Source organism: Diachasma alloeum, unplaced genomic scaffold (assembly GCF_001412515.2).
Source record: "Diachasma alloeum isolate Michigan unplaced genomic scaffold, Dall2.0 Dall_scaffold_01136, whole genome shotgun sequence".
In the NCBI taxonomy this organism is placed as follows: domain Eukaryota; kingdom Metazoa; phylum Arthropoda; class Insecta; order Hymenoptera; family Braconidae; genus Diachasma; species Diachasma alloeum.
In genome coordinates this window covers 225727-249572 of record NW_021681246.1, presented here as the reverse complement: position 1 = coordinate 249572, position 23846 = coordinate 225727, and the positions used below count along the sequence as shown (strand labels likewise).

The following is a 23846-nucleotide window of genomic DNA, read 5'->3' as shown; positions in this document are numbered from 1 at the left end:
ATGAAAAGTGGAGGGAAAGCGTCGGTTGGAATATGGCGGCTGCGCCCAAGTCTGATCTCATCGTTACCGACGGATCTCGCCAACAGCGCAAGCAGGGGTAGAGATGCAAATGCGTCACATGACCCGTCATATGACGGTCATGTGACCGTCATTCACGGTCACATGACGAGGCTTTCATGACGGCTGTCACGACTCCCCCTCCCCTTCTGTGACCGACGCAACTTGTCAAGAAAAAATGACAGTCATTTTTCCTCTGTATAGACGAAACTTTTTTTTTTCTCGGTCAATTTTCAGTTGAATTCCTTTTGTATTGGCCTAATCCGCATTTTGAAATGAAAATCACGTTTTTTTTCCATCCATATAGATGAAACTATTTTATTTTATTCATGACCGTCACAAATTGGAAATTAGTTATTATCGTCATGCACAAATTTTCCAACTTTTCCAATTTTCCAAATTTTCCAACTACAAATGATTTGTGACAATCATTTGTAGTTGGAAAATTTGTGCGTAACATGACCGTCATTTTTTGGTCATATGACGCGATCTAAAAAATTACGGTCATTTTGCATCTCTAAGCAGGGGTTGGTCGGCAAGGGTATTTTACTTACCACCGGTATTTTACCAAGTTTCCTACACGAAAAAAAACAGTAATTTACCAAGGAAGTTTTAGACCTTTTTGACCGCTAGTGGGCGCGATTGAGAACAACACAGTTGTTCTGGCGCGAGAACAACCCCGTTGACAGGGTTGCAAGGGTCAAGCCTCACAAGGGTCAAACATCGCAATAGACCTTTTCATTCTGGAAATCTAAGGGAAATATTTATTTCGTTCATTCAACGAAAAAATCTCCGAAAAAATCATGGAAAATTCTGATAAATATTGAACTTTACAATGATATACACTTGAGCGCTCAAAAACCATGATTTATATGTAAATTCGATAAAGTGTCCGCAAATCCTAGGGGAATTAACATGGGAAAAAAGTGTCCGCAAATCTAGTGACTCTCAGAATGAAAAGGTCTATTAGAGATGCAAATGCGTCACATGACCCATCATATGATGGTAAAACTTAATTAATAAGTGTTTGACTGAATAAATATAGTTTGTTTATGGCACAGCATCTTTACTTCATTTATGTGAGACCTCATTGTCTAAGAAATCCACTGGTGGTGCCCTCCACCGGACGATAATGGGCTCATCTCCAAAATATCTCCCCGCGAGAACTTGACTTATTATTTTCTCCAATTTGGGGGTGCAAATGATCAATTTCCCACCCCGACCGACTCCCGAAAAATGAATTCTCCATCAGTCAATCAGTTTTCCAGCTGCTCATGAATAAATATTAACGTCTCCTCAAAGGAGCCACATGCGGGTTACGCAGATGCAGTCGTGATCAGCTGATGTGTTCAACAGATTATTTGATGAAACGTGTTTGAGGAGCCAAGAAGGACCACAAATACTGGAGTAATGGGACGATCGATTTATGCCGAGGAATGCCTCCTCAATTATCTGATCAGCCTGTCGGATCTGGACACTTACACTGTCGGCCTCATCCTCGGACAGGTTTGGATTGTTTTGTTAAAGTTGTTTAATTGCTGAGGTTAGTGTCACCAGATGTTGACAAACTCTGAATGATTTCTACCGTAATTGACGGATGAAGGAGTAACCCGGTGCAAGGAAGTTTCTAGTTTTCAGAGCCAAGGTGTTGAATTTTGGAAAATTGGGGGTCTAGGAGACGTAGGGGAGGGTGGGGTAAAATGGACACTTGGACCTTTTTTAAATTATTCATAACTCAGAAACAAATTTATCAATTGAGCTCAGTTTAGGCTCGTCACAAAGGGAAAGAATTGTTCTTTGTATTGAAAAAAAAAATTAATTTCATCAACATTTCAACCCCTCATTAACATTTGAAAAAATGTCAAAGCCCCTGAATAATAAATAAATAAAAGAATAATATTGGGAAATAAACCCAATAGGGAGGAAATTGCAAATTAATGATTTGATATGTCTAATGGCTGTTAGATAGTCATTTGTCACAGTAGTCAATGGCTGTCAGATCGTTAGTTACCATGATAAATGATCCATTCACTATTTCCTCTCTATCGGAATTATTTCTTAATCTTCATTAAAAACGCTTGAAAATGTTCATTTTTTTTCTACTTTTTTTGATTGTACAATCATAATTTTTAGGGACTCCTGCATGATCGAAAATCTGATGTAAATTTTATATTATATTTTACATTGTGAAGATGGAAAAACCATCGAGATAACGTTCGATAAATAATCCTCCCGGGCCTTGAATAGAAATCTAATCGAATTGTCTTGCGAATTCGCTAGGCAATCTTTCTGTTAAATTTTTCGTACGCCTATTATTTCATCCTTTAATTTCGTGTCTTTGTACTTCATAAAGAGCACGGATCAACGCGATTATGTTGTTCACTTGGCGAGAACTCCACCACCGGCTCCTAAGGACGTCATCGAAGAGACCCTCATCGGTTCGACGACTAATGTTCAGCAAGAGTCCCCAGTGAAGTCCATAAAATCAGTGAAGGATGTACCGAGCAGTTGGGTTGCAGACCATGCCATACACGTGAGACAAAATTTCCCTCGTTAGTTAAATTAATTAGTGAAAAGAAATGGGACATTAATTGTGTATTCTCATTAGGTTACGAGAATGTTGCCAGGAGGGATGTGGGTCCTGGGAATATTTGTGGTTGGACCCAGTGACTGTTTCAGTGACAATGATTCCACGCAACGATTGAAGTCCATTATTTCTTCCCTTCACAAACATTTTGAATCTAATTCGTATTTATACGGGGATAATCCGCGGGAGAGCCTCATTCTCGCATTCAACAGTTTAACGAAGAAGTATATTACTCTTTTTCATGATTTGCGTGAATTTTTTACTTAGATAGTGAAGTGGTAAAACAAAATATCTAACTTATTTTGCTTCCAAGTGGAAAAATTGAAATTGTTATGTTTTTAGATAGTCTAATTGTGCTTGGAAATGATGTAGAATTTTCTGAAACGTAAAAATAGGAAGTTTAACCATCTCGTGTGCCCGCCTGGTGGTCAACTTTTAGAAAATTGAAGAATTGAAGGACTAACATAATTCCAAAAAATCGGAAATTTTGTCAGATTGTAGGTATTAATGAGAACTAACTCTGTGCTCAATTTCACCCCAATCGATCCAGCCGTTGTTGAGAAATCGCCATTTGTTTCTAAATCGTTTTTCGCAAATATCTCAAAAACTACTACAAATTTAATTTTTTTTCAAAATATTCGTTTCGATGTCTTCTGTCTCAATCAATCAATTGAGAAAGCTCTGTTGATCGACTACAAAAGTAGAAAAGCCAAAGTATCTTTTACAGTTTGGGATAGACCACACTATACATTCAACCATTTTAAATCATCAAATTTGTCGATTAAATTGTATGAGAAAATTGTTTTAAAAAATCATGAATATTCAGCGTCATTCAAATTACATTTTACACATTTATTATTTTTTAACATTCATGAATTATCATTCTTTTTTACATTCGTTGTTTATGAATAAATAATTGAAATTGTTTAAACTTTCGGGAACCTCATTTTTTAGGCATAAAATCGATTTCCGGTAAAATTCTGAATATGGATAAATTGGTAAAAATAATTTATGGAAAATGCTCCTAATTTTATAAAATTGCAAGTTTTAAATTACTTCATCAATCTTCCTCGAAAAGTAAACTTTTTATTTTTTTTTATTTTTAAAATGTTTTCTAACGCTTCAATATCGAGATTCAAGTTCAGACCAACAGATTTGAAATCATAAAATGCAGTCATTGTAAAATAACCTTCGTAACCGTAAAGAAAACTCCGTAAACTTGGATATTATTAATACAAAACATCAAATGTGGCAAAAACTGAAGGGGCGTTGTGAGTAATAGGTCATTTCGTCGAAAAAATTTAAACAACGTCATCAATTCAAAGTATCCCGTTTTACCACTCCACTAATCAATCATCATCTCAATGTCTACCTACAGAATTGCCTCTTCCAGATTTGTTTGCAAGTCCTTCGATGTTAAACCGAATAACTCAATGAAAAATGCGGATTGGAAATTCCAAGCGAAAATCACAAAATGGTATCAGCTGGAGACCAGATTGGACTTCGACCAGACGTTCCCCATTGTCGATGGACAGGAATCGGAGACCTTGAAACAGCAGCTGCAGAAAATCCTCAAGGACGTGGCTGATGTAGTGAATTCTTCCCTCGTTATAATCGAAGGTGACAGGAGACTGTCCGATGAATTAATCGAAACTATTGGGAATCAGAAGAAGGAGAGGAAGGAATCGAAGAGCAACGAATCAGATACCAGTGATAAATCACTCCAAGCTGCTATTTACGTTCCATGCGTAAGTGAAAGAAATTTCTGAAAGAATTTCAATTCAAATTCAAATGGTAATTTGAGCAAAGGTGTTATTTTTATTGTACTATAATTATCCTGATGTCAGTCGAAGAAATCGGAGAAGGAAATCAGGGAAGTGAACTGCGTTGCCTCGATAAGATTGGTGGGGCAGATTGGCAGCAGAACTTTTGTCCACCAAAAGTCAACTGTTGCTGAGGCAACGGATGCGATTAAACAAGATATCATGCGGTCCTTGGCGAGTCGATTGGAAATGCATTGGGATAGTTTGTTGGAAGAGGAAAATCAATTGCCTGAAGGTAAAATTCGAACGTTATCTCGATGTTTTCTCTTCATCTTTCGTCATCTAAAATTGTCAATTGAGTCCTGCATCATGCAGAAGTTTTGAAAAATTATGAATGAATAATCAAAAAAAAGTAGAAGAAATTCTTAATTTTTTCAAAGAGCATTGTTAATTTATGTTCAGAATAAGTTGAATAACAAGAAATTAAAAAATGTATCTGATTTACAGTGACAAATGGCGGCCTCTCACCCAATATCATGAAGACTGATTTCCTAAATTTTTTCCCGCACTGCACAGAAAAACAAATGGCTCAAAAAATAATTTCAATATATTAGAATCAGAATCTCACTCCTTCTGGAGCAAACTGCTAATTTATTCGCAACCATCGTTATGCTCAGACATGAAAAATGCAATTATCCACTTGTTTTTCTCTGAATTTTATGAAAATTCGTGGGTAGAAGCTGAGTCTTCGAGTAATATCTCCGAATCTAAGGGAGATATCGAAATTTTCGTAACAACTTTTTTGGTAGCTCTCAAATCGCTCTACAAAAAAGGTTATGACAAAAATTTTGCTATCTGCCTCATATTGCGAGATATTCATTGAAAACTAAGCAAAAATCAAAATCGACTTGTACCGTTTTACAGCTTCGCTACTAAATTCATATTTTTTCTTGAAAAATTGATTTGAATGATTCCAGATAACCTCACTCTCCATGAACCTCCTAGAAGAGTTCTTGTCGCCCTACCCCAGAGTCGCATAACATTATCAGACTACTTGTTCCCTGGCGAAGGTCCCCAAGAGGCTCTCATATCCCTCCAAGAGCTCCTGGACCTCGAAGTCCAAGAGAGCAGTGTCCAAAAAGAGCTAGAGTTGCAAGTTGGTGAGTTTTATTGTCTCCAATCCCCGAAAATTATTTCTCAAACTCGATTACCCACAGATCCTTCCGAATTCTACTGTCAGAACGAGATGAAGACCGAACCGACTGAACATGGAAAATTTGTTGACAACAATCAGTTTATGATGTACGCCTCTGGCCTAGCAGCTACAGTACTGTTCCTCATAGCTGCCATTATCATCCATTATCTTTACTAATTTAGATTTCTCAAGGCCCACGAGACCATGTTTATCCGTTATTAATGGATTTTTTTATAATACGATATTATTAATGAAAAATAAAACCACTTCTGGAGGAAAACATTCTTGTCACATGTCGTGAAGTGCATTCCACGTTTTGAGATTCTCATTGGTGAAGCATTGAGAGAAACAACGAATGAACATTTCTCTATATTAGGGGGGAGTGGGGCAAAATGAAACAGCCGAAAAACCTAATGTTTGACGCAATTCAAGCAAAAAAAAAATTTGTTGAATGCAATTGAATAAAAAAACATTTTTATTCAATTGCATTTAAGCAAATTTTTTTTGCTTGCATTGCGTCAAACAGTTGTTTTTTTGACTGTTTCATTTTGCCCCACTCCCCCCTAATAGAAAGAGATATTCATTCGTATTATTCTCATTAATACTCCCAAGAATTAAAAAAAGTTGACAAAAAATTATTTTTTCATTTAATTGCATTTAAAAAAAATTTTTTGTCAACTTTTTTTTATTCTTGGGAGTACTGATAAGAATAATAATTTTCCATTCAGTAAAATGGAAAATTATTGAGAAGTTTTGACGGGCAATTAATCTGTTGAAAAAATCTCCGCCCGTCAAAACTTCTCGGGTGATAGGCCGCCATTTGTTACCGTAAATCAGATACATTTTTCAATTTCTTGTTATTCAACTTATTCTGAATATAAATTAAAAATGCTCTTTGAAAAAATTAAGAATTTCTTCTACTTTCTTTTGATTATCCATTCATAATTTTTCAAAACTTCTGCATGATGCAGGACTCAATCACTCAATTGACAATTTCAGATGACGAAAGATGAAAAAAAACATGGAGATAACGTTCGAAAGATAGTACACCCGGGCCTTAAATAAAAAAAAAAAGAGAATAAATCCATTCTTCAACTTGCATTTATATTATAATAGTCTTTCTAATAATATTTGTATAATGTAGTAGTAGTATATACACGTAGAGTCATTTCACAATTTATGTACAAAAGGCGAATTAAAATCTCGATCAATCATTCTGTTCCAACAATTATCAACATCAACTCCTTGTATCGATGAAGGGTATCAAAGTAAATGACTGTTTCTCGAATGTTCACTCAGAAAGTATTACAAATCAGATTTACACATTCAGTTATGCCTCGAAAAAATGGAGAATTAGCAGTTTGCATGAAATTGCAAGAAATACAAAAAAAAATTACTTTATAAGAATTATCAGGCAGTGGTTTTAATTGTATTTGTCAGTTTCATATTCTCGTATATCTCTATATAATTCTTCACTTATATATATGTAAAACATTGAAATGCTCTCCGCCCGCATTTTCAAAAAATCTCACTCCTCATCTAGTCTTTTTAGTTAGACCCTTCACAAACCATTCTGGAAGTTTTACAACGAATTTACAATCTCGGTGATTATTTACATAAATATCTTCTCTCCTTCTAATAACACTGTACACTAAACTTCCCCAAATGATTATTCTCGGAAAAAATCTCTGTAATTTCATTCTGTAAATTATTCACATTTTTTTACCAATTTCTCCATTCAACGCAACATTTTCATTTCAACGTGCCATTAGAATGTCGGAATTTCCAATTCTATAGACAAGCTCTTAATGCAAAATACGACAAGTCTCAAAGAATGAATGCCAATATTGATCGTTCTGTCGAAAAAATTTAACCGATTTTTTCCACACCAAAGGACTCAAGCAATTAAAGCATAACAAACTAAATCAATTCAATTGTGCGCAATTATTACAGTAATGCGTGTACGTGATTGCAATAAAGTCATTTACCCCTCAATCTCCATTCACTCACCCGTAAATTATCCACGCTGCCCAAATCCATAAAGTGGCACGTAATTTCAACATTTCACGTGCCAAAAATTCCCCCCAAAATCTAGCGAATTCTGTAGAAAATTCCATTTAATTTCTATTAAAAATACTAGTCTACTAGTGTTTGGTCAATTCTCCTGAAGAATTCCGCAGAAAATTATTAACAGGAATTATTTCATAGATCTTTCTATACAACTTTTTCTATTGAGACATTGTCTATAGGGTTTCCTCGATCTATTAAAAATTCGACTAGTGTCTGGTCAATTCTTCTGAAGAATTCCGCAGAAAATGATTACCAGGAATTATTTAATAGAAAAAAAATCTGTAGAATTTTATCTTTCCGTACAACTTGTTCTATTGAGACATTTTCTGTAGGAATTCCTCGACATGAATTTTCCCAGTTTTTGCACTTCATTTCTCTTCTTTCCATGAAAACATTGAACAGAACAATTTATCAACTTAAATCAAAGGAGTTTCTATGGAAAACATGTGAATAACTTGGATACAAAAATCAAATTCTACTGATTTTTTAAATAGAATATTTTCCATCTATCGTTTCTATTGAAGAAAAAAAAAGTATGAGCTGCGAAATATTTGAATACAATCGGTGAAAAACTAATAGAAATTCAACAGAATTTTCTATCGAATTCTTGAAATTTTCATGAAAATTTTTCTATAAATTTTTTTCCTATGTGTTCCCTCCCCTCAAAAAGAAGAAAATTAAATTGCTCCAATGGCTCATTAATACCGCAGACCATCAATGTAAAAATTTGCGACAGCGTGAAATTAAAATTAATGGCAAGGCACAAGGAACGTAATCACAATAATGTCTTTACAATTGTGCCTAATTGTTCGATAACATCATTCAACAAGTTTTCCATAAAAAAATAATACAATTATCTAACTTGTACCTATTCATTGCATTCCATTCTCCGCGCATTTGAGTTTTCCCATTAGTGAAGTCAGGAGCAAAGCGGAAAAACGATTCAACTCGACTTAGTTCTTAGCTGAGGGAGATGGCGATAATTTCACAGAAACCTTTTTTGGAGATCTTAATACGCTCTACAAGAAAGGTTATTACAAAAATTTTGCTATCTGTTTTGGATCCCGAGATATTCACTGAAAACTAACCAATAGTTAAAATCGACTTGACCTGTTTTACCACTTCGCAACTGAATTACAAGCAGATCCACGCCTGGGAATTTTTGTCTCATTTTTTGCGGAAAAGATGGCGATTAGACAAAAATTTTGAAAGAGAAAAAATTGAAAAATATTGATAATTGAGGGAGTTATGATTTTTTTGAAAATGGCTAGTTTTTTTAAAAAAAAAATTGTTTTCCAAATTGGCCTCAATATTTCTGCGGGGTTTCAAGCCATCAAATCGCCCTTTGGCACACTTAAAGAATGCGGAAAACCCTTCAAAATGAGACATTGTACATAGCATTATCTTCAGTTTGACGTTTTTTAATCGTTAATTACAAAAAAAGCTAATTTTTTTTCATCTGAAATTTTCACCAAAAATTGTCAATAAAATGAGAGGAACTTTGTCGCCAATTAGAGTTTATCTTCCGCCGTAGTTCGGCGGTTATAATTTTTTTCAGTGGGACAAGTATTGAAAATGACCGAAAATCGCTATTATTCATGCAACTATTCCCCAAATGAGTGAATACTCAATTGAATAATTAAGAATGAGTCAATTAAATTAAATTCTCGATTACCAACAAATGAAAGCTCTTTGAAAAATGTATTTCCATTGTATAATTAGAGAAATAATAATTTTTCGCTCAAAAAATCATCCTGAAGATGAATAATAGAAGATATAATGAGTCTAACCTCCACCATTTGCTAATATTTAATTGAATATTCACTTATTTGGGCGATAATTGCATGAATAATAGCGATTTTCGGTTATTTCCAATACTTGTCTCAATGAAAAAATTAATAACCGCCGAACTTTGAGTAATTAACGATAAAAAAACCTTCTTTCGTATAAACCCCGTCAAACTGAAGATAATGTTATGTATGACCTCTCATTATGAAGTGTTTTTCACGTTCTCTGAGTTTGCGAAAGGGCGATTTGATAGCTTGAAACCCCACCGAGAAATTGGGGCCAATTTGGAAAACAATTTTTTTTGTACCTAAACTAGCAATAAAAAAAAATCATAACTCCCTCAATTATCCATATTTTTCAATGGTTCATTTTTCAAAATTTTTATCTAATCCCCATCTTTTCAGAAAAAACTTGAGACGAAAATCCCCAGCACCAACTTTCTTGTCCTGCTAATTTGACGTGGATCTGCTCCTATTATTGAATTACCATCCATGAACTCAAAAAATTTCGCTCTATCTAGAAAAAATGTCTCTCCTTAATCAATATTCATTTGTTCTAAACAACTCCCATTTTTATGAGGCCCATTTGACTACCGCGACCGACACTAGAGTCCTCGAGTGAATCTAGATCCAGGGCAGATTCAATCATAGTTGTGTCTTGAAGTAGCCTCAGTCGAGAGGCAGACAGTGGTGTTACTGCTGTCATTGGTGATACAGTGTTGGCGCTCGCTGAGGACATGATCCCAGATTGCCTTGAAGGCAATGGGGCTATCTCATCAATGTCAATTGGGGGTATTTTGAATGAGGCCAGTGGAACTTCGTTGGTTACGAGGTGGCTCACGCTATTTGTCGTACTGCCTAGAAGAAAAATCAGTGCTATAGAGTTGAAAAAATTAGCTATACCTCAGCACCGACACTGCATTCTCTCGACAAAATGATTTACGACAAATTATGGAGTCCCTTCATTTCATGTTCTGCATTAGGATTTCTTTATCTACAGAAAAGTCGTGGGTTATTGGAGTGAGACTTTTCATACGTTGAAGATCGATTATATAGATCTAAAAACGAATAATTAGTGCAAAAAAAATTTTTTTATTGTTCGTTTGCTCGAAAACGCTTAAAATGGCAAAAACAGTCCAGGACCTCCAATTTTTGAGCCACGAATGATTTTGTTTTTTCAAAATTTTCAGAAAAATATGTGGAATAACAATTACGAGCTATTTTTTTTCAATTCACCTCTTACATGGCTAAATTTGCTTTTTTTGGATTTTTTTACACAAATAGTGAATTTTTTTGTATGAAAAAAAACCGAAATCAGCTGTGTAGGAGTCGAATTCCAAAACAATAGCTCGTAATTGTTGTTCCACACATTTTTCCGAAAATTTTGAAAAAAAAACAATCTTTTGTAGCTCAAAAATTGGAGGCCCTGGACTATTTTTAGCATTTTAAGCGTTTTCGGGCAAACGAACAATGAAAAAAGTGTTTTTTGGCTCGAAAGATTGTATCACTCCCTTCGGCTCGTGCTATAAACCTCCGGCGAGTCAAAAAAACACTTTTCCGCACTCGTATCGAAATATACTATTTTGACACTGCGGCTTTCACCTCGTGTCGAAAAGTGCGTTTTCGTGAGCTGAAAATTCCGTCTCACTCGTATATCGAAATATACAATTTTACAAAAGTTAATATCAAAAATATTTACACTTTGAAAACTTAATGACACTAAATCAGTAGCGAAGCGGTAAACCGGGTTACGTCGATTTTGACTTGGCCATTTTTTGATGAATATCTCGGAATCTAAGAGAGATAGCAATTTTTTTGTAATAACCTTTCTTGTAGCTCTCAATTCGCTCTAGAAAAAATGTTGTAATGAAAATTTCGCTATTTCTCTTAGATTCGGAGATATTCCTCGAAAACTCAGCGAAGAGCTAAGTCGACTTGACCCGGTTTACCGCCTCGCTACTGAATTATTCCTCATACTATTGGCTTCAAGGATTGTCGGAGGAAGGGATGTGCAGTTGGTACCTCTGCTGGGTCCTCTCTTTTTGTTTCTGTAGCGAAATTTTTGTAATCGTTCTATAATCAAAAATTAACAAAAACATTGCTACCTCCCATAAAAATTCCGAGATATTCATTGAAAATTAACCAACAGTCAAAATTGACTTGAACCGTTTTACCGCTGCACTACGGAATTAAAGGGTGAGGATCAAAATTTCTGCAGACAAAGTTGCAATTCAAAACATGACGTAGGTCAAAAAATAGTGTGTCATAATTTCGCCACGAGAATGCTGTATCTGTATTGGAATATGTCCGAAAAAGCAATTAAATTTTCTGAAATGATTCATTGAGAATTTCGAAGGTTTTTTGTTCCAGCTGTATTCATAGTTCCTTTTCTTTTTCTCAATTACTGCCAGTATTCCCAAAATTAATATTTAAAATTCACATAAAAAGGTAATAAATGTCGGTAGTGAAAGAATGGCAAACCAAACTCCTGTGGATTAGTTACAAAAATCAAGAAGCTCATGACAAAGCCCTTGGAGTCGTGCTGGAATGGATCAATTGCCAATCAACACCGGATCCATTGGATAAAAAATATTGATTAATTATTTTGATTAAAATTTGATTTCAAACGCTTGGTGGTTAGAGCAAAAATCCAGTTGTCACAAGAACCACCCACACAGAAACAAAACAATCACCATCTTCCTCATATACTTAATAAAAAAATTCAATAAAAATTATGTTTATATTTTTTAATAAAAAATGTGCATGAAAAATGCAAGTGATGATGGACTTACCGAATAGCGCGAGCTTGAGCCCTCGACAATAGGTCGTAATTATAAACAAAGAAACGCCGTTTTAATGACCCATCAACTTGTGGATTTTCTATTTTGAGGTGTTTTAGATTTAACGTGTGAAAATTTGAACTTATTTAATAGTAATGCATGGATTTTCGTAATTACACAAAAATTCTGAGTGAGATGAAATAATGATGACAAAACTACTTCGGCATGAATTCAAATAATTTTTTAAAATAATTTCATTTTGAATTATCTAACGTGAGAATCGGATAAAAGCAATTATATAAATAATCGAGTCAACGAATAATTGCGTAATATTGAGGATAAAAAAAAGATTGTCAATCGTTATGACTAATCAATCCGACAAGAAACCCCCGATTATTATCATCCTCAATACACTCTCTTGGACATGAGGAATTATCAGCGAAGGACATTTCGTGGTTCAACGGTGCTGATCCAAATTTATTGACAATTAGCCCGAATATTTTTTGAAATGAGAAATTTACACAATTCACTTCTAAAAAATCTGATTCCTGAAGAACAATTGGTCCAAAAACAAAACTTTTATCTGTTTTCCCTGGAAAAACTAAAAAAATTTTTCACCGAGTCGAGTTTAATTGATTTTTTTTCAAGTCCGATAGCTGCTTTTCCAATAATGAGAATGCCCCCCGAACCAAGAATACGACCTGGGAAAATATTATTTTGAAATGGAAAATTTACAAAATTCCGATCTACAAAATCTGATTCCTGAAAAAAAATCGTTCCAAAAACGATCCTTTTTGTCTATTTTGTCTCAAAGAATTAATTTTTTTTCAGAGTGAGTTTAAATGATTTTTTATCTATTTTTCCTCATAAAACAAAGAATCTTTTTTGCCCAGGTAATTTTAAATTACTTCTTTTCAAGTATTTGATTTTGAATTATCTGAAACGGTGAATGATATCAAGGCAACGCAACAAATAATCGAGTCATCGACCAATTGAGAAATATTAAGAATAAAAAACTTGATAAAATATTTTTTTAAATCCCAAATTTACAAAATTTTGATTACTGAAGGAAAAACGTTCCAAAAACAATACTTTTTATCTATCTTTCCTCAAAAAACGAAAAATCTTTTTTCCCCAGGTGAGTTTAAATTATTTCTTTCAAGAATTTCGATCTGCAAAATCTGATTACTGAAGAAAAATCATTCCATTTTTTTTTTCGTGGCAACTTCAAACGATTTTTCTTAATAATTCGATTTTGATTGATCTGAAACACTGAACGATATAAAAGCAACGCAATAAATACTCGAGTCATCGACTAATCGCGTAGTATTAAAAATAAAAAAACATTGTCAATCGTTATCACTCATGGAACCGACGATAAACCTTCGATTGATATCATCCTCAATACCCTCCCCCGAACACAAAGAATTATCAGCGAAGGACATTTCATGGTTCAACGGTGCTGATCCAAATTTATTGACAACAAGCCCGATAGCTGCCTGCCCAATAATGGGAATGCCCCCCGAGCCAAGAATACGACTTGGTAAAATGTTCTTCGCAATGGGATATTTAAATCCATGCTGATTGCACCTTAAATTATTGTACTTGATGGATTGTGGTGAATACGAGGGCCTATTCGAGTCATCGAAATACCGCTGGGGAAATTTCTGCAGGTCCGGATGATTTCTGTACTCCTCGTCTTTGTGCCTCAATAAATCCGCCGAATATCCACGCGGATATTTCCTCAAATCAACTCCGTATTTACGTTCAATCGCGTATTGATCGTGGATCAAATTATTATCGGAGGTGCGTTGAAACTCATCGCGACACCTTTGCGGATATTTTTGGTAATTGTAATTGTGCCCTTCGCTGGAAGTGGTGTTGAATCTTTGGGATTCGTAGTAGAGAACTGAGGGCACACGATCCTGAGTCACTCTTCGCGGATACTTTGGAATGTACGTGTCGTTGTTTGGGTATTGGTGATAATTGGGAATCTCCGTGGGCAGACGCTGCGTCTGGCTTACAAGTATCAACTCACCGTTCAGGGATTCTATTCGCGGAGAACGACGTCCGGATACGAGATTATTCATTGAACCACTCAGCTCGGTGTCCATCGGTGGAATGCTGTTTCCATTTACCTGAAATTTATTTATTATTTCAGATTTATTAATAACTAGTTTTATTTTGAGACTTTTGAAAGTCTCACACTGAGACTTTCCGAAGTCTCACAACAGATCTTCCATAGTCTCAGATTGAGACTTTCAGAAGGCTTAAGGATATCCAAGTGTTTTTTACAGTTTGTAAAAGCCCCCATTACAGATTCAACCATTTTCAATCATCAAATTTGTCAATTTAATTCGCCTGAGAAAATTTTGCAAAAAATCATGAATATTCAGCGTCATTCAAATTCCATTTTGCACATAATTACTATTTTTCAAACATTCGCTGTTTATAAATAAACAATTGAAGTTGTTGAAATTTTCGGAAACCTTATTTTTTAGGCATGAAATCGATTTCTGGTAAAATTCTGAATGTGAATAAATTTGTTGACAATTCTGAACAAATTATTTTTATGGTGAAAAATTGTAATACTTGTAATTTTCAAAAATTACTATTTGTTAATTATTTCATCAATCTTTCTCCAAAAGTAAACTTTCTATTTTTTTCAGATTTTTAAAATATTTTCTAACGGTTCAATATCGAGATTCCAATTCAGACTCGCAAAGGTTAAATAATAAAATCATTGTAAAATGTCCGATCATTTACAATTTCAATCATCAAATTTGTCAATTTAATTTGCCTCTGAAAATTTTGCAAAAAATCATGAATATTCAGCGTCATTCAAATTCCATTTTGCACATAATTACTATTTTTCAAACATTCGTTGTTTATAAATAAACAATTGAAATTGTTTAAACTTTCGAAAACCTTATTTTTTAGGCATGAAATCGATTTTTGGTAAAATTCTAAATGTGAATAAATTTGTTTACAATTCCGAACAAATTATTTTTATGATGGAAAATTGATTGTTTATAAATTCCTTATAGAAAATACTTGTAATTTTCAAAAATTATTTGATCTATTTGTTAATTATTTCATCAATATTTCTCCAAAAGTAAACTTTCTATTTTTTTCTGAAAGTCAAATTCAGACCTGCAAAATTAAAATAATAAAATCCTTGTAAAATGTCCGGAAATTTAGAGTCAAATGTGGTTTAAATTAAAACTGTGATGCTCGACTACAAAAGTAAAAAAGCATTTCACTGGAGAAAAAATGGCCAAAATACTGAAATATCCTTAAGAGTAATTTCCATTATTGAAGGGGAAAATATACTAGAATCCGAGTTTAATTAATTCCGAATAACATTGCTTATTTATCAGCAATAATGGCTATGCTCAGGTATGAACAATGCGATTATCCACTTATTCTGAATAATTAACTTGGAAATTTTACCTGTGGTTGAATTATTTTCACAGTCCCATAGGCTTTATTATTAGCAATTACGTAGTCTTCACCGACTCTTTCATGTTCCGCTCTGTAACCAGGTGTTACTACGCCTCTTCGATCTGTAATCGATGGAAAATATTTATGAAGTCTTTCAGAATAATTATCACGAGTTACGTGAAAAAGTACAACGTAATGGTTCAACAAAATTTCAAGATTAATTACAGTTTACCATCGCAAAGATTGAATATAATCTATTAAATTACATTTCAGATTCTCTGCGCAGATATATATTACTTATTAGCTGTCCGCCCTAGCTTTCCCCGAGATATTCCAACAATAAAAAAAATTTTCAGCTTTTTGAAACATTTATATAGAGGGAACACGCCCATTGTTGGGCGGTTAAGGAAAATTCGAGGTTCGTGGTAGGATTTAAAATAAATGAATCACCTCAATGGGGATATGCTGGCAGAAAAAAATTATTTGAAATTAAAATAACAAAACGAAGAATAATTAAATTAAGAAATAGTTGAATGCAGGTGAAACCCCTAATTTCCGGACGGCTGGGCCATATTTTTTTTATCTATTAAATGTTGGTCAATAGAAAAAATAATTAATCACGTGATTATACAAAAGTAATATTATTGAAACGTGAAATAATCAGTACAAGTTTCATTTTCTTTACGGAATATTCAATGCAAGTTGAACCCCCGTCTAGAAATTGACTTGTTTACCCTACATAAAAACGAGGAATTGATTTTACTCGGAAAGCTGAGAATTTTTAGAATAACCGATTTTTTTTGCGAATTTTTAGAGAACAAATTTTTTAGCAATTTCTAGAAAACGTCAATTTTCTTCACGAATTTCTTTTAGAGATTTTTTTTTAGAAAACTTGATATAATCCTCCAATTTTCAAACCAAGTAAATTTAAATTCAATAGCGAAGTGGTAAAGCGGTTTAAGTCGATTTTGGCAATTGGCAAGTTTTTAGTGAATATCTCGGAATCTAAGGGAGATGGCTGAATTTTTGTCAAGACTTTTTTTTAGCACTCAATTTGCTCTAGAAAAAAGGTTATTACAAAATTTTCATTATCTCCTTTAGATTTGGAGATATTCTTCACAAACTGAACTAAGAGATAAGTCGACTTGAACCGTTTTACCACTTCGTTACTGAATTAATTCATTCAATAGTTTTTTAGCCTGTTCTAAAATGTTTTAATGCAAAAATCACTTGAATTGATTCGAGTGCTCGTTTTCTCGATATAAACCAATTGCCCTCATCGTTCCGACAAGTATAAAATTCTTTGGTTTAAGATTTTTTTTCTTGGTGTGAAATATTGTGCGCTTTGTAATTTTCGAGCCACGAATTTTTTGATACAAGTAAACACGTACTTCGAAAAAAACTCTCGTCTTCTCGGTGTAGATCGTGTTTTCCCCTCAGTATACAAATTAAAATTGTGATTGCATGTGAATATTTGAATAGGAAAAAATGAGATAAAGAAAAAAAAATGAGAATAAAAAAAAAATGAGATAAAAAAAACAAAATTACCGATGAGACTGGGTGGAGCGGGCCCGCAGAGAACATAGAAGCAGTTTTCACATATGTTTCCTTGACTGTAAGGATTAAAACTCTCCTGTTCTCGTTTGCTCGAAAACGACCCCTTTATCTGAAAAAAGAAAGAGAGATAAATGTCACAAGTTCAAAAGGTTTTAAAGGTTTATTGAGCAACTGTTTATCCAACGATATTTACGTCTTCATTGGTCGTTTGATTGCTCGTTGTGAGGTACGTGTGGAACCCAGCTAGACCTAGAATACTCCAGACTGAGAAGAAACAGACTACCCCGACGATTACACTCCCTGGAGACAACTTCACAGCCTCCAAGAATGGAGTCTCATCCCTAGTAACTGAGGAAAGAGAGCGAAACAGTATCAGTTAACGATGAAACTCGAGAGAATAATTCTCACACTCGTTGATTAAATTACTCACGCATAATGAGGTGGGTAATTGCACAGGCAAAGATGAAGACGCAGAGAAATGCCAGGGATACGATAAATGCATAAAAATACCTGTAGTTTCTCCGACCCACGCAGTTGCCTACCCACGGGCAGTGATGGTCGAATCCCTCTGAATTACCATTCCATTATTAGCATTAAAATTCATAGCATTTTCTCGACGAAATGACCTGTTACGCAATACAGAGAGCCTCTATTTTTCGACACATTTCATGTTTTGCGTTGAGGGGAGACTACTGTGAGTTTTAAAAGTCGTGGGTTATTGGAGCGAGACTTTTCAACCGTTGAAGATTGATTATATAAATCTGAAAACGAATAATTAGTGCAAAAATAAGTTTTTTATTGTTCGTTTGCCCGAAAACGCTTAAAATGCCAAAAACAGTCCAGGGCCTCCAATTTTTGAGCTACGAATGATTTTTTTTTTTCAAAATTTGCGGAAAAATATGTGGAATAACAGTTACGAGCTAGTTTTTTTAAATTCTCCTCTTACATGGCTAAATTTGCTTTTTTTGTATTTTTTTACACAAATAGTGAATTTTTTTATATGAAAAAAAAACGAAATCAGCTGTGTAGGAGTCGAATTCCAAAAAACTGGCTTGTAATTGTTGTTCCACACATTTTTCCGAAAATTTTGAAAAAAAAAAAATCTTTTGTAGCTCAAAAATTGGAGGCCCTGGACTGTTTTTAGCATTTTAAACGTTTTCGGGCAAACGAACAATAAAAAAAATTTTTTTTGCACTAATTACTCGTTTTCAGATCTATATAATCAATCTTCAACGTATGAAAAGTCTTACTCTAATAATAACCCACGACTTTTAAAACTCACAGTAGTCTCCCCTTAAGGATATCCAAGTAATTTGGCGATTTTTCCTCGAGTGAAATGCTTCTCTACTTTTGTAGTCGAACATTACAGCTTTCATTTGAGACACATTTGACGCTAATTTTTCGGACATTTTACAATGGTTTTATTATTTAACCTTGCAGATCTGAATTTGAATCTCGATGTTGAATCGTTAGAAAACATTTTTAAAATCGGGAAAAAATGAGAAAATTTGTTTTTGGTGGAAGATTGATGAAATAATTTAAAAATTGCAATTTTTGAACATTACGTATTCTGTATAAATAATTTATGAGCAATCAATTCAGTAACGAGGCGGTAACACGGTTCAAGTCGACTTGGCTCTCATCTGAGTTTTTGAGGAATATCTCCGAATCTGAGGGAGATAACAAAATTTTCGTAATTACCTTTTTTGTTGAGCGAATTGAGTATCATAGAAAAGGTCATGTCAAAAGTTTTGCCATCTGCCCTAGATTATGAGACATTTATTGAAAACTGGCAAATAGTCAAAATCGACTTAAACCGGTTTACGGCTTCGCTACTGAATTTTCCACCATAGAATTAGCTAATTTAAACTTGGCAGGTCTACATTTGAATCTCGATGTTGAATCGTTAGAAAACATTTTAAAAATCGGGAAAAAATAAGAAAATTTGCTTTTGGTGGAAGATTGATGAAATAATTTAAAAATTACAATTTTTGAACATTACGTATTCTGTATAAATAATTTATGAGCAATCAATTCAGTAGCGAGGCGGTAACACGGTTCAAGTCGACTTGGCTTTCATCTGAGTTTTTGAGGAATATCTCCGAATCTAAGGGAAATAACGAAATTTTCGTAATGACCTTTTTTGTCGAGCGAATTGAGTGTTATAGAAAAGGTCATGTCATAAGTTTTGCCATCTGCCCTAGATTATGAGATATTTATTGAAAACTGGCAAATAGTCCAAATCGACTTAAACCGGTTTACGGCTTCGCTACTGAATTTTCCACCATAGAAATAGCTAATTTAAACTTTGCGGGTCTGCATTTGAATCTCGATGTTGAATCGTTAGAAAACATTTTAAACATCGAACAAAACATTAGAAAGTTTTCTTTTGCGGGAAGATGAAATAATTTTAAAATAGCAATTTTCGAAAATTATAAGAATTTTCTACAAATAATTGATAAAAAATCAATTTTCCATCATAAAAATCATTGGTTCGGAATCGTAACAGATTTATTATATATCCTTACGCCCGGATGGATTATTTCAAAATTCGAAGAGTCAACAGGTATAATTTGAGTATGTGGAATTGAAGGAAATCATCAAACCAAATTCATCAATTGCCCATACTTGCGTCACACATGTCGCATTTCGCACGACAAATTGAACATTTACAAGTTTGAATGACATTACAATTTAGTAGAATTTAATTTACACTGTAGAATGTAAATTGTCTAATTAGAATGTAAAAACACCAAATGTCAAAAAATGAAAGGACTTCATCGTGCGTAATAGGTAATTTCGTCAAGAAAATGCTGACGACGGGGACTGAAAGACTATCTCAAAATTTATCAACAAAATATATTCTACATACCAACACAATTGTCGCAGAGGCTGCAATGTGACGCTCGCGGTGGCCTAAATATCTTACATGTAAAGCAATACTTCAATTTCACTAATTGTCCTTTGACAAGGATCTCTTTTGTTCTCGGTGGCGGTCTATAAGTAGGTGAATTGCCGTTGTTTGGCACTTCTGAAAAAAAAATGGAAAAAATAGTCAATTAATGAATAATTGCTCTACCTTCGACAAAATGAAATATTTGGCTCAAGAGATGGATGATTCACACGAGACGGTGCCTTTTCAGAATGAAAATATCTCATGCAGGGGAGAGTTAAAAAAAGAGAGTTTATCAAAAAATATTTTGTCCCTCACGAAATCGTTTTGGGGTGTTTTGACCAAATTTACGAAATTTCCAAAAGAAAAAATTAAAAATAAAATAGATCCAGGAGGATGCCCAACTTGAATGACAGCTCAAAATACTAGTTTTGATTATAAGAATTAATGAAAAAAATGGAACAAATCAAAAGTGACGTAATTTGCAAAATTCAACTTCTTCAACTTTTTATTTCGAAAATTGGTTATTATGAGCATCTGGGAATCGAACAAAAAAAATTACCGGAAATGCTCGTATAGGCGGTAAAAAATAGAAAATTTTGATGCTTAATAAATCAAAATCAGACGAATAGAATTCGAGTTATTGGAAAAAAACGGAAAAATGTAAAAAAAATCATATCTCTGAGCTGGACTGCCAAAAAAATCGGAAAAAATTGAGAGATAGTTTTTCAACCCCCCCAATCGTAGAAAAAATCGCCATTAATTTCCAAGAGGGTAAGGGTCAGCGGTTGACTCATTTAGCGTGGAACACCTCATATGCAATATGAGAGCAATTTCGTACTTGTTTTACAGAGGATTTTTTATAGAGGAATAAGTACCTATTTGTTTCTCTATGTAGGCAGCCTCATCAGGCGTAGCCCTGGGAATAACTCCAGGATCACTGAAACTCGTTCTGAGCAATGCTGACATTACAAATATAAAAAGCAAACCACCAATGACTGGTATAGCTGGTGTTATGTGTATCGAGAGATATGGACAGCTGAAAATAGAAGAAAGTACATGAGATACATCTACAACTACTCGTTACGCTGCCATTGATTTTGAGGACAAATGTTCCACTAATGGATGTGATTCAAATATAAATTCTCACTCAAATGCAAAAAATAATGCACTCGTTCCAGCAATCAGGCATACAGTTATGTAGAATACACCAGTTTGTGGTGCCATCATGATTCTTCCGTCACAGCAGAATCTATTTCTTCCGGGAAATAATTCCCACTTTCTTGTCACGTGCGGCATCTTCAGTTTTATTCTCTTTATTATCTATACTTTAGGAGCATGTAGACCTTGGAATCATTCACGAGTTAATAATGCGACTCTGAAAGAATAAAAACCATTATCGTTATACAATGGACATTTTATGAATTTATTGTTCAATTTTTTTATTTTGTAACAAAAACGTGGGATTTTTATTGATTCGTGGAGATAATAGAAATTAATTTGAAATTAAACATAGATAAAGAAAATAGAACAGAATTAAGGCCCGGGTGTACTATCTTTCGAATGTTATCTGGATTTTTTTTATCTTTCGTAATCCAAAATTGTCAATTGAGTGGTACATCATGTAGAAATTCCCAAAAATTATGATAGAATGATTAAAAAAATAGAAAAAATTCTGAACTTTTTCAAAGAGCGTTTTTAATTGAGATTCAGAATGAGCTGAGAAAAGTGGAAATTACAAATATCTGATTCGCTGTGGTAAATTATCTATTAGCTGTCATTTTCCATGGTGGATAACAAAACACTAACTCCTCATGGGAAGTGACAGCTAGGTATCTCAATTTTCAAAACAGTGGTATGTAGTCATCTGCCATTTTTATGTGATAAAAGTGTGATTATAAAATTCTCAAAAATATTGCAACTTTTTTCAAAGAGCCTTTTCCGTAATAAATGTCTCGGTGCAGTGTGGGAAAAGATTTACGAAATCATTCTTCCCCCTGCATGATATTGGGTGACAGGCCGCCATTTGTCACCGAAAATCAGATACATTTTTCAATTTCTTGTTATTCAACTTATTCTGAATACAAATTAAAAATGCTCTTTGAAAAAATTAAGAATTTCTTCTACTTTTTTTTGTTATTCATTCATAATTTTTCAAAACTCTCAGGACTCAATTGACAGATGACAACTCAGATGACGAAAGATTTAAAAAAACATCGAGATAACGTCCGAAAGATAGTACATCCGGGCCTTGAATCCAGAATAAATCTGTGGAATGGTTTCAATGACAATATTTCATCCCAAAAAGATTAAATATTTTAGAAACACAACGATGAAACCATAAATTTAGATGAATAACAGAAACAACTTCGGAGTTAAACATGAATAATGCAAATAAAATGAAATTAAATCTGAAATAAATCTGTAGAATGTTTCCAATGCCAATATATCTTACCAAAAAGATGAAATACTTTGTAAACACAACGATAAGAGTATAAGCTCAGATAAATAACAGAAATAACTTTGAAATTAAACATAAATAAATAAAATAAAATGAAGTTAAATCTAAAATAAATCTGTGCAGCGTTCCCAATGACAATATTTGATCACGAAAAGCTAAAATATTTTGTAAACACAACAATAAAACGATAATATCAGGTAAATAACAGAAATAGCTTTGAAATTAAACATGAATAAATAAAATAAAATTAAATTAAATCTCCAATAAATCTGTGGAGCGTTCTCAATGACAATATTTGATCACGAAAAGCTAAAATATTTTGTAAACACAACAATAAAACGATAATATCAGGTAAATAACAGGAATAGCTTTGAAATTAAACATAAATAAATAAAATTAAATTAAATTAAATCTGAAATAAATCTGTGGAGCGTTCTCAATGACAATATTTCATCACAAAAAACTAAAATATTCCCCGAATCCCAAAAAAAAATCTCAGGCAAGTGAAATTTGCCTTCACCAGATTTTCCTGCACCATCGATTAACCTATTTTCATATCTCATTTGCCTCGAATCACTTGTGATCAATAATCCAATAAAGAAACCCGAAATCGATGAAAGAGGATACGAAAAAAATCCAAACTCACGTTTTTCGGATCATCTTTACGACGTGCAAGGCCGCTGACTCCAAGTGTACTCGCTCCGATCATATTTTTCTCGGTGGAATGCATGAAAATCCATGAGAAAAACACCTGTATCACTTCCTGGCAGTATCACTCCGAGTCCAGGTAATCCGCACGAACCACTTGAAATTTTTCAACTCAGTTCACATTGACTATCAACTTTTTCATTTTTTTCGAAGGAATAAAACGAGTAAGCGAGGTAATTTTCACATTAATCACTCATTCGCTCACTCGGCAATGACAGTATCATCGTCAAGACGATTTTCAACCCGTGTCCATGTATTTATTTGCGTACACACGTGACGGGCTATTGTGTTGGTGTCATAGCACAGCAAATTTCAGTGTCGACATCTTCAGGTAAATTCTTTGATTGTTACTCTGGGCCACGTGATCGTGCACACATTGTCTAACTGCATTCGCCAATCCTTACTCAATAGATTATTTTTCACCAATAATCAACTCCCTGCATAATATTCTGAATTTATTAGCAATAAATTCAGTAGCGAAGCGGTAAACCGGTTGAAGTCGATTAGCTCTTCCCCGAGTTTTCGAGAAATATCTCTAAATCTA

The 23846-nt window shown here is 33.9% G+C and overlaps 2 protein-coding genes across 3 annotated transcripts; one reads left to right on the top strand and one right to left on the bottom strand.

The window, feature by feature from the left end:
• The first annotated feature begins 1202 nt into the window (after positions 1–1202).
• Positions 1203–5882, top strand: LOC107045929 (protein odr-4 homolog). The gene is made up of 7 exons (XM_015268342.2): positions 1203–1563; positions 2411–2590; positions 2666–2868; positions 4038–4392; positions 4492–4702; positions 5385–5567; positions 5625–5882. The coding sequence occupies exons 1-7, from the start codon at positions 1468–1470 to the stop codon at positions 5777–5779; spliced, it is 1383 nt and encodes a 460-aa protein (XP_015123828.1). The 5' UTR covers positions 1203–1467; the 3' UTR covers positions 5780–5882.
• A 3699-nt stretch (positions 5883–9581) lies between these two features.
• Positions 9582–23514, bottom strand: LOC107045946 (palmitoyltransferase app). Of its 2 annotated transcripts, none has more exons than XM_015268370.1 (10): positions 23241–23514; positions 21284–21511; positions 21012–21172; positions 20113–20271; positions 17671–17808; positions 17434–17588; positions 17232–17349; positions 15693–15805; positions 14278–14377; positions 9582–10317 (listed from the first exon to the last, which is right to left on the bottom strand). In XM_015268370.1, exons 2-10 carry the CDS (start codon positions 21430–21432, stop codon positions 10016–10018), a joined length of 1395 nt encoding a protein of 464 aa, XP_015123856.1. In that variant the 5' UTR covers positions 21433–21511; positions 23241–23514; the 3' UTR covers positions 9582–10015. The 2 variants fall into 2 exon arrangements, with proteins under 2 accessions (XP_015123856.1, XP_015123858.1); XM_015268372.1 differs by having other exon boundaries at positions 10198–10313.
• Between the last annotated feature and the right edge of the window lie 332 nt (positions 23515–23846).

What these genes read in the sequence shown, in the direction of transcription:
- LOC107045929 (XM_015268342.2), top strand. Translation starts at nt 1,468, where the DNA reads ATGGGACGATCGATTTATGCCGAGGAATGCCTCCTCAATTATCTGATC. An exon ending in TTGCAGACCATGCCATACAC is followed by an intron (nt 2,591 to 2,665) that starts GTGAGACAAAAT and finishes TATTCTCATTAG; the next exon opens with GTTACGAGAATGTTGCCAGG. An exon ending in GGAAAATCAATTGCCTGAAG is followed by an intron (nt 4,703 to 5,384) that starts GTAAAATTCGAA and finishes GAATGATTCCAG; the next exon opens with ATAACCTCACTCTCCATGAA.
- LOC107045946 (XM_015268370.1), bottom strand. Translation starts at nt 21,432, where the DNA reads ATGCCGCACGTGACAAGAAAGTGGGAATTATTTCCCGGAAGAAATAGA. An exon ending in CTACATAGAGAAACAAATAG is followed by an intron (nt 20,272 to 21,011) that starts GTACTTATTCCT and finishes TTTTTTTTTCAG; the next exon opens with AAGTGCCAAACAACGGCAAT. An exon ending in ATCAAACGACCAATGAAGAC is followed by an intron (nt 17,350 to 17,433) that starts GTAAATATCGTT and finishes TTCTTTTTTCAG; the next exon opens with ATAAAGGGGTCGTTTTCGAG.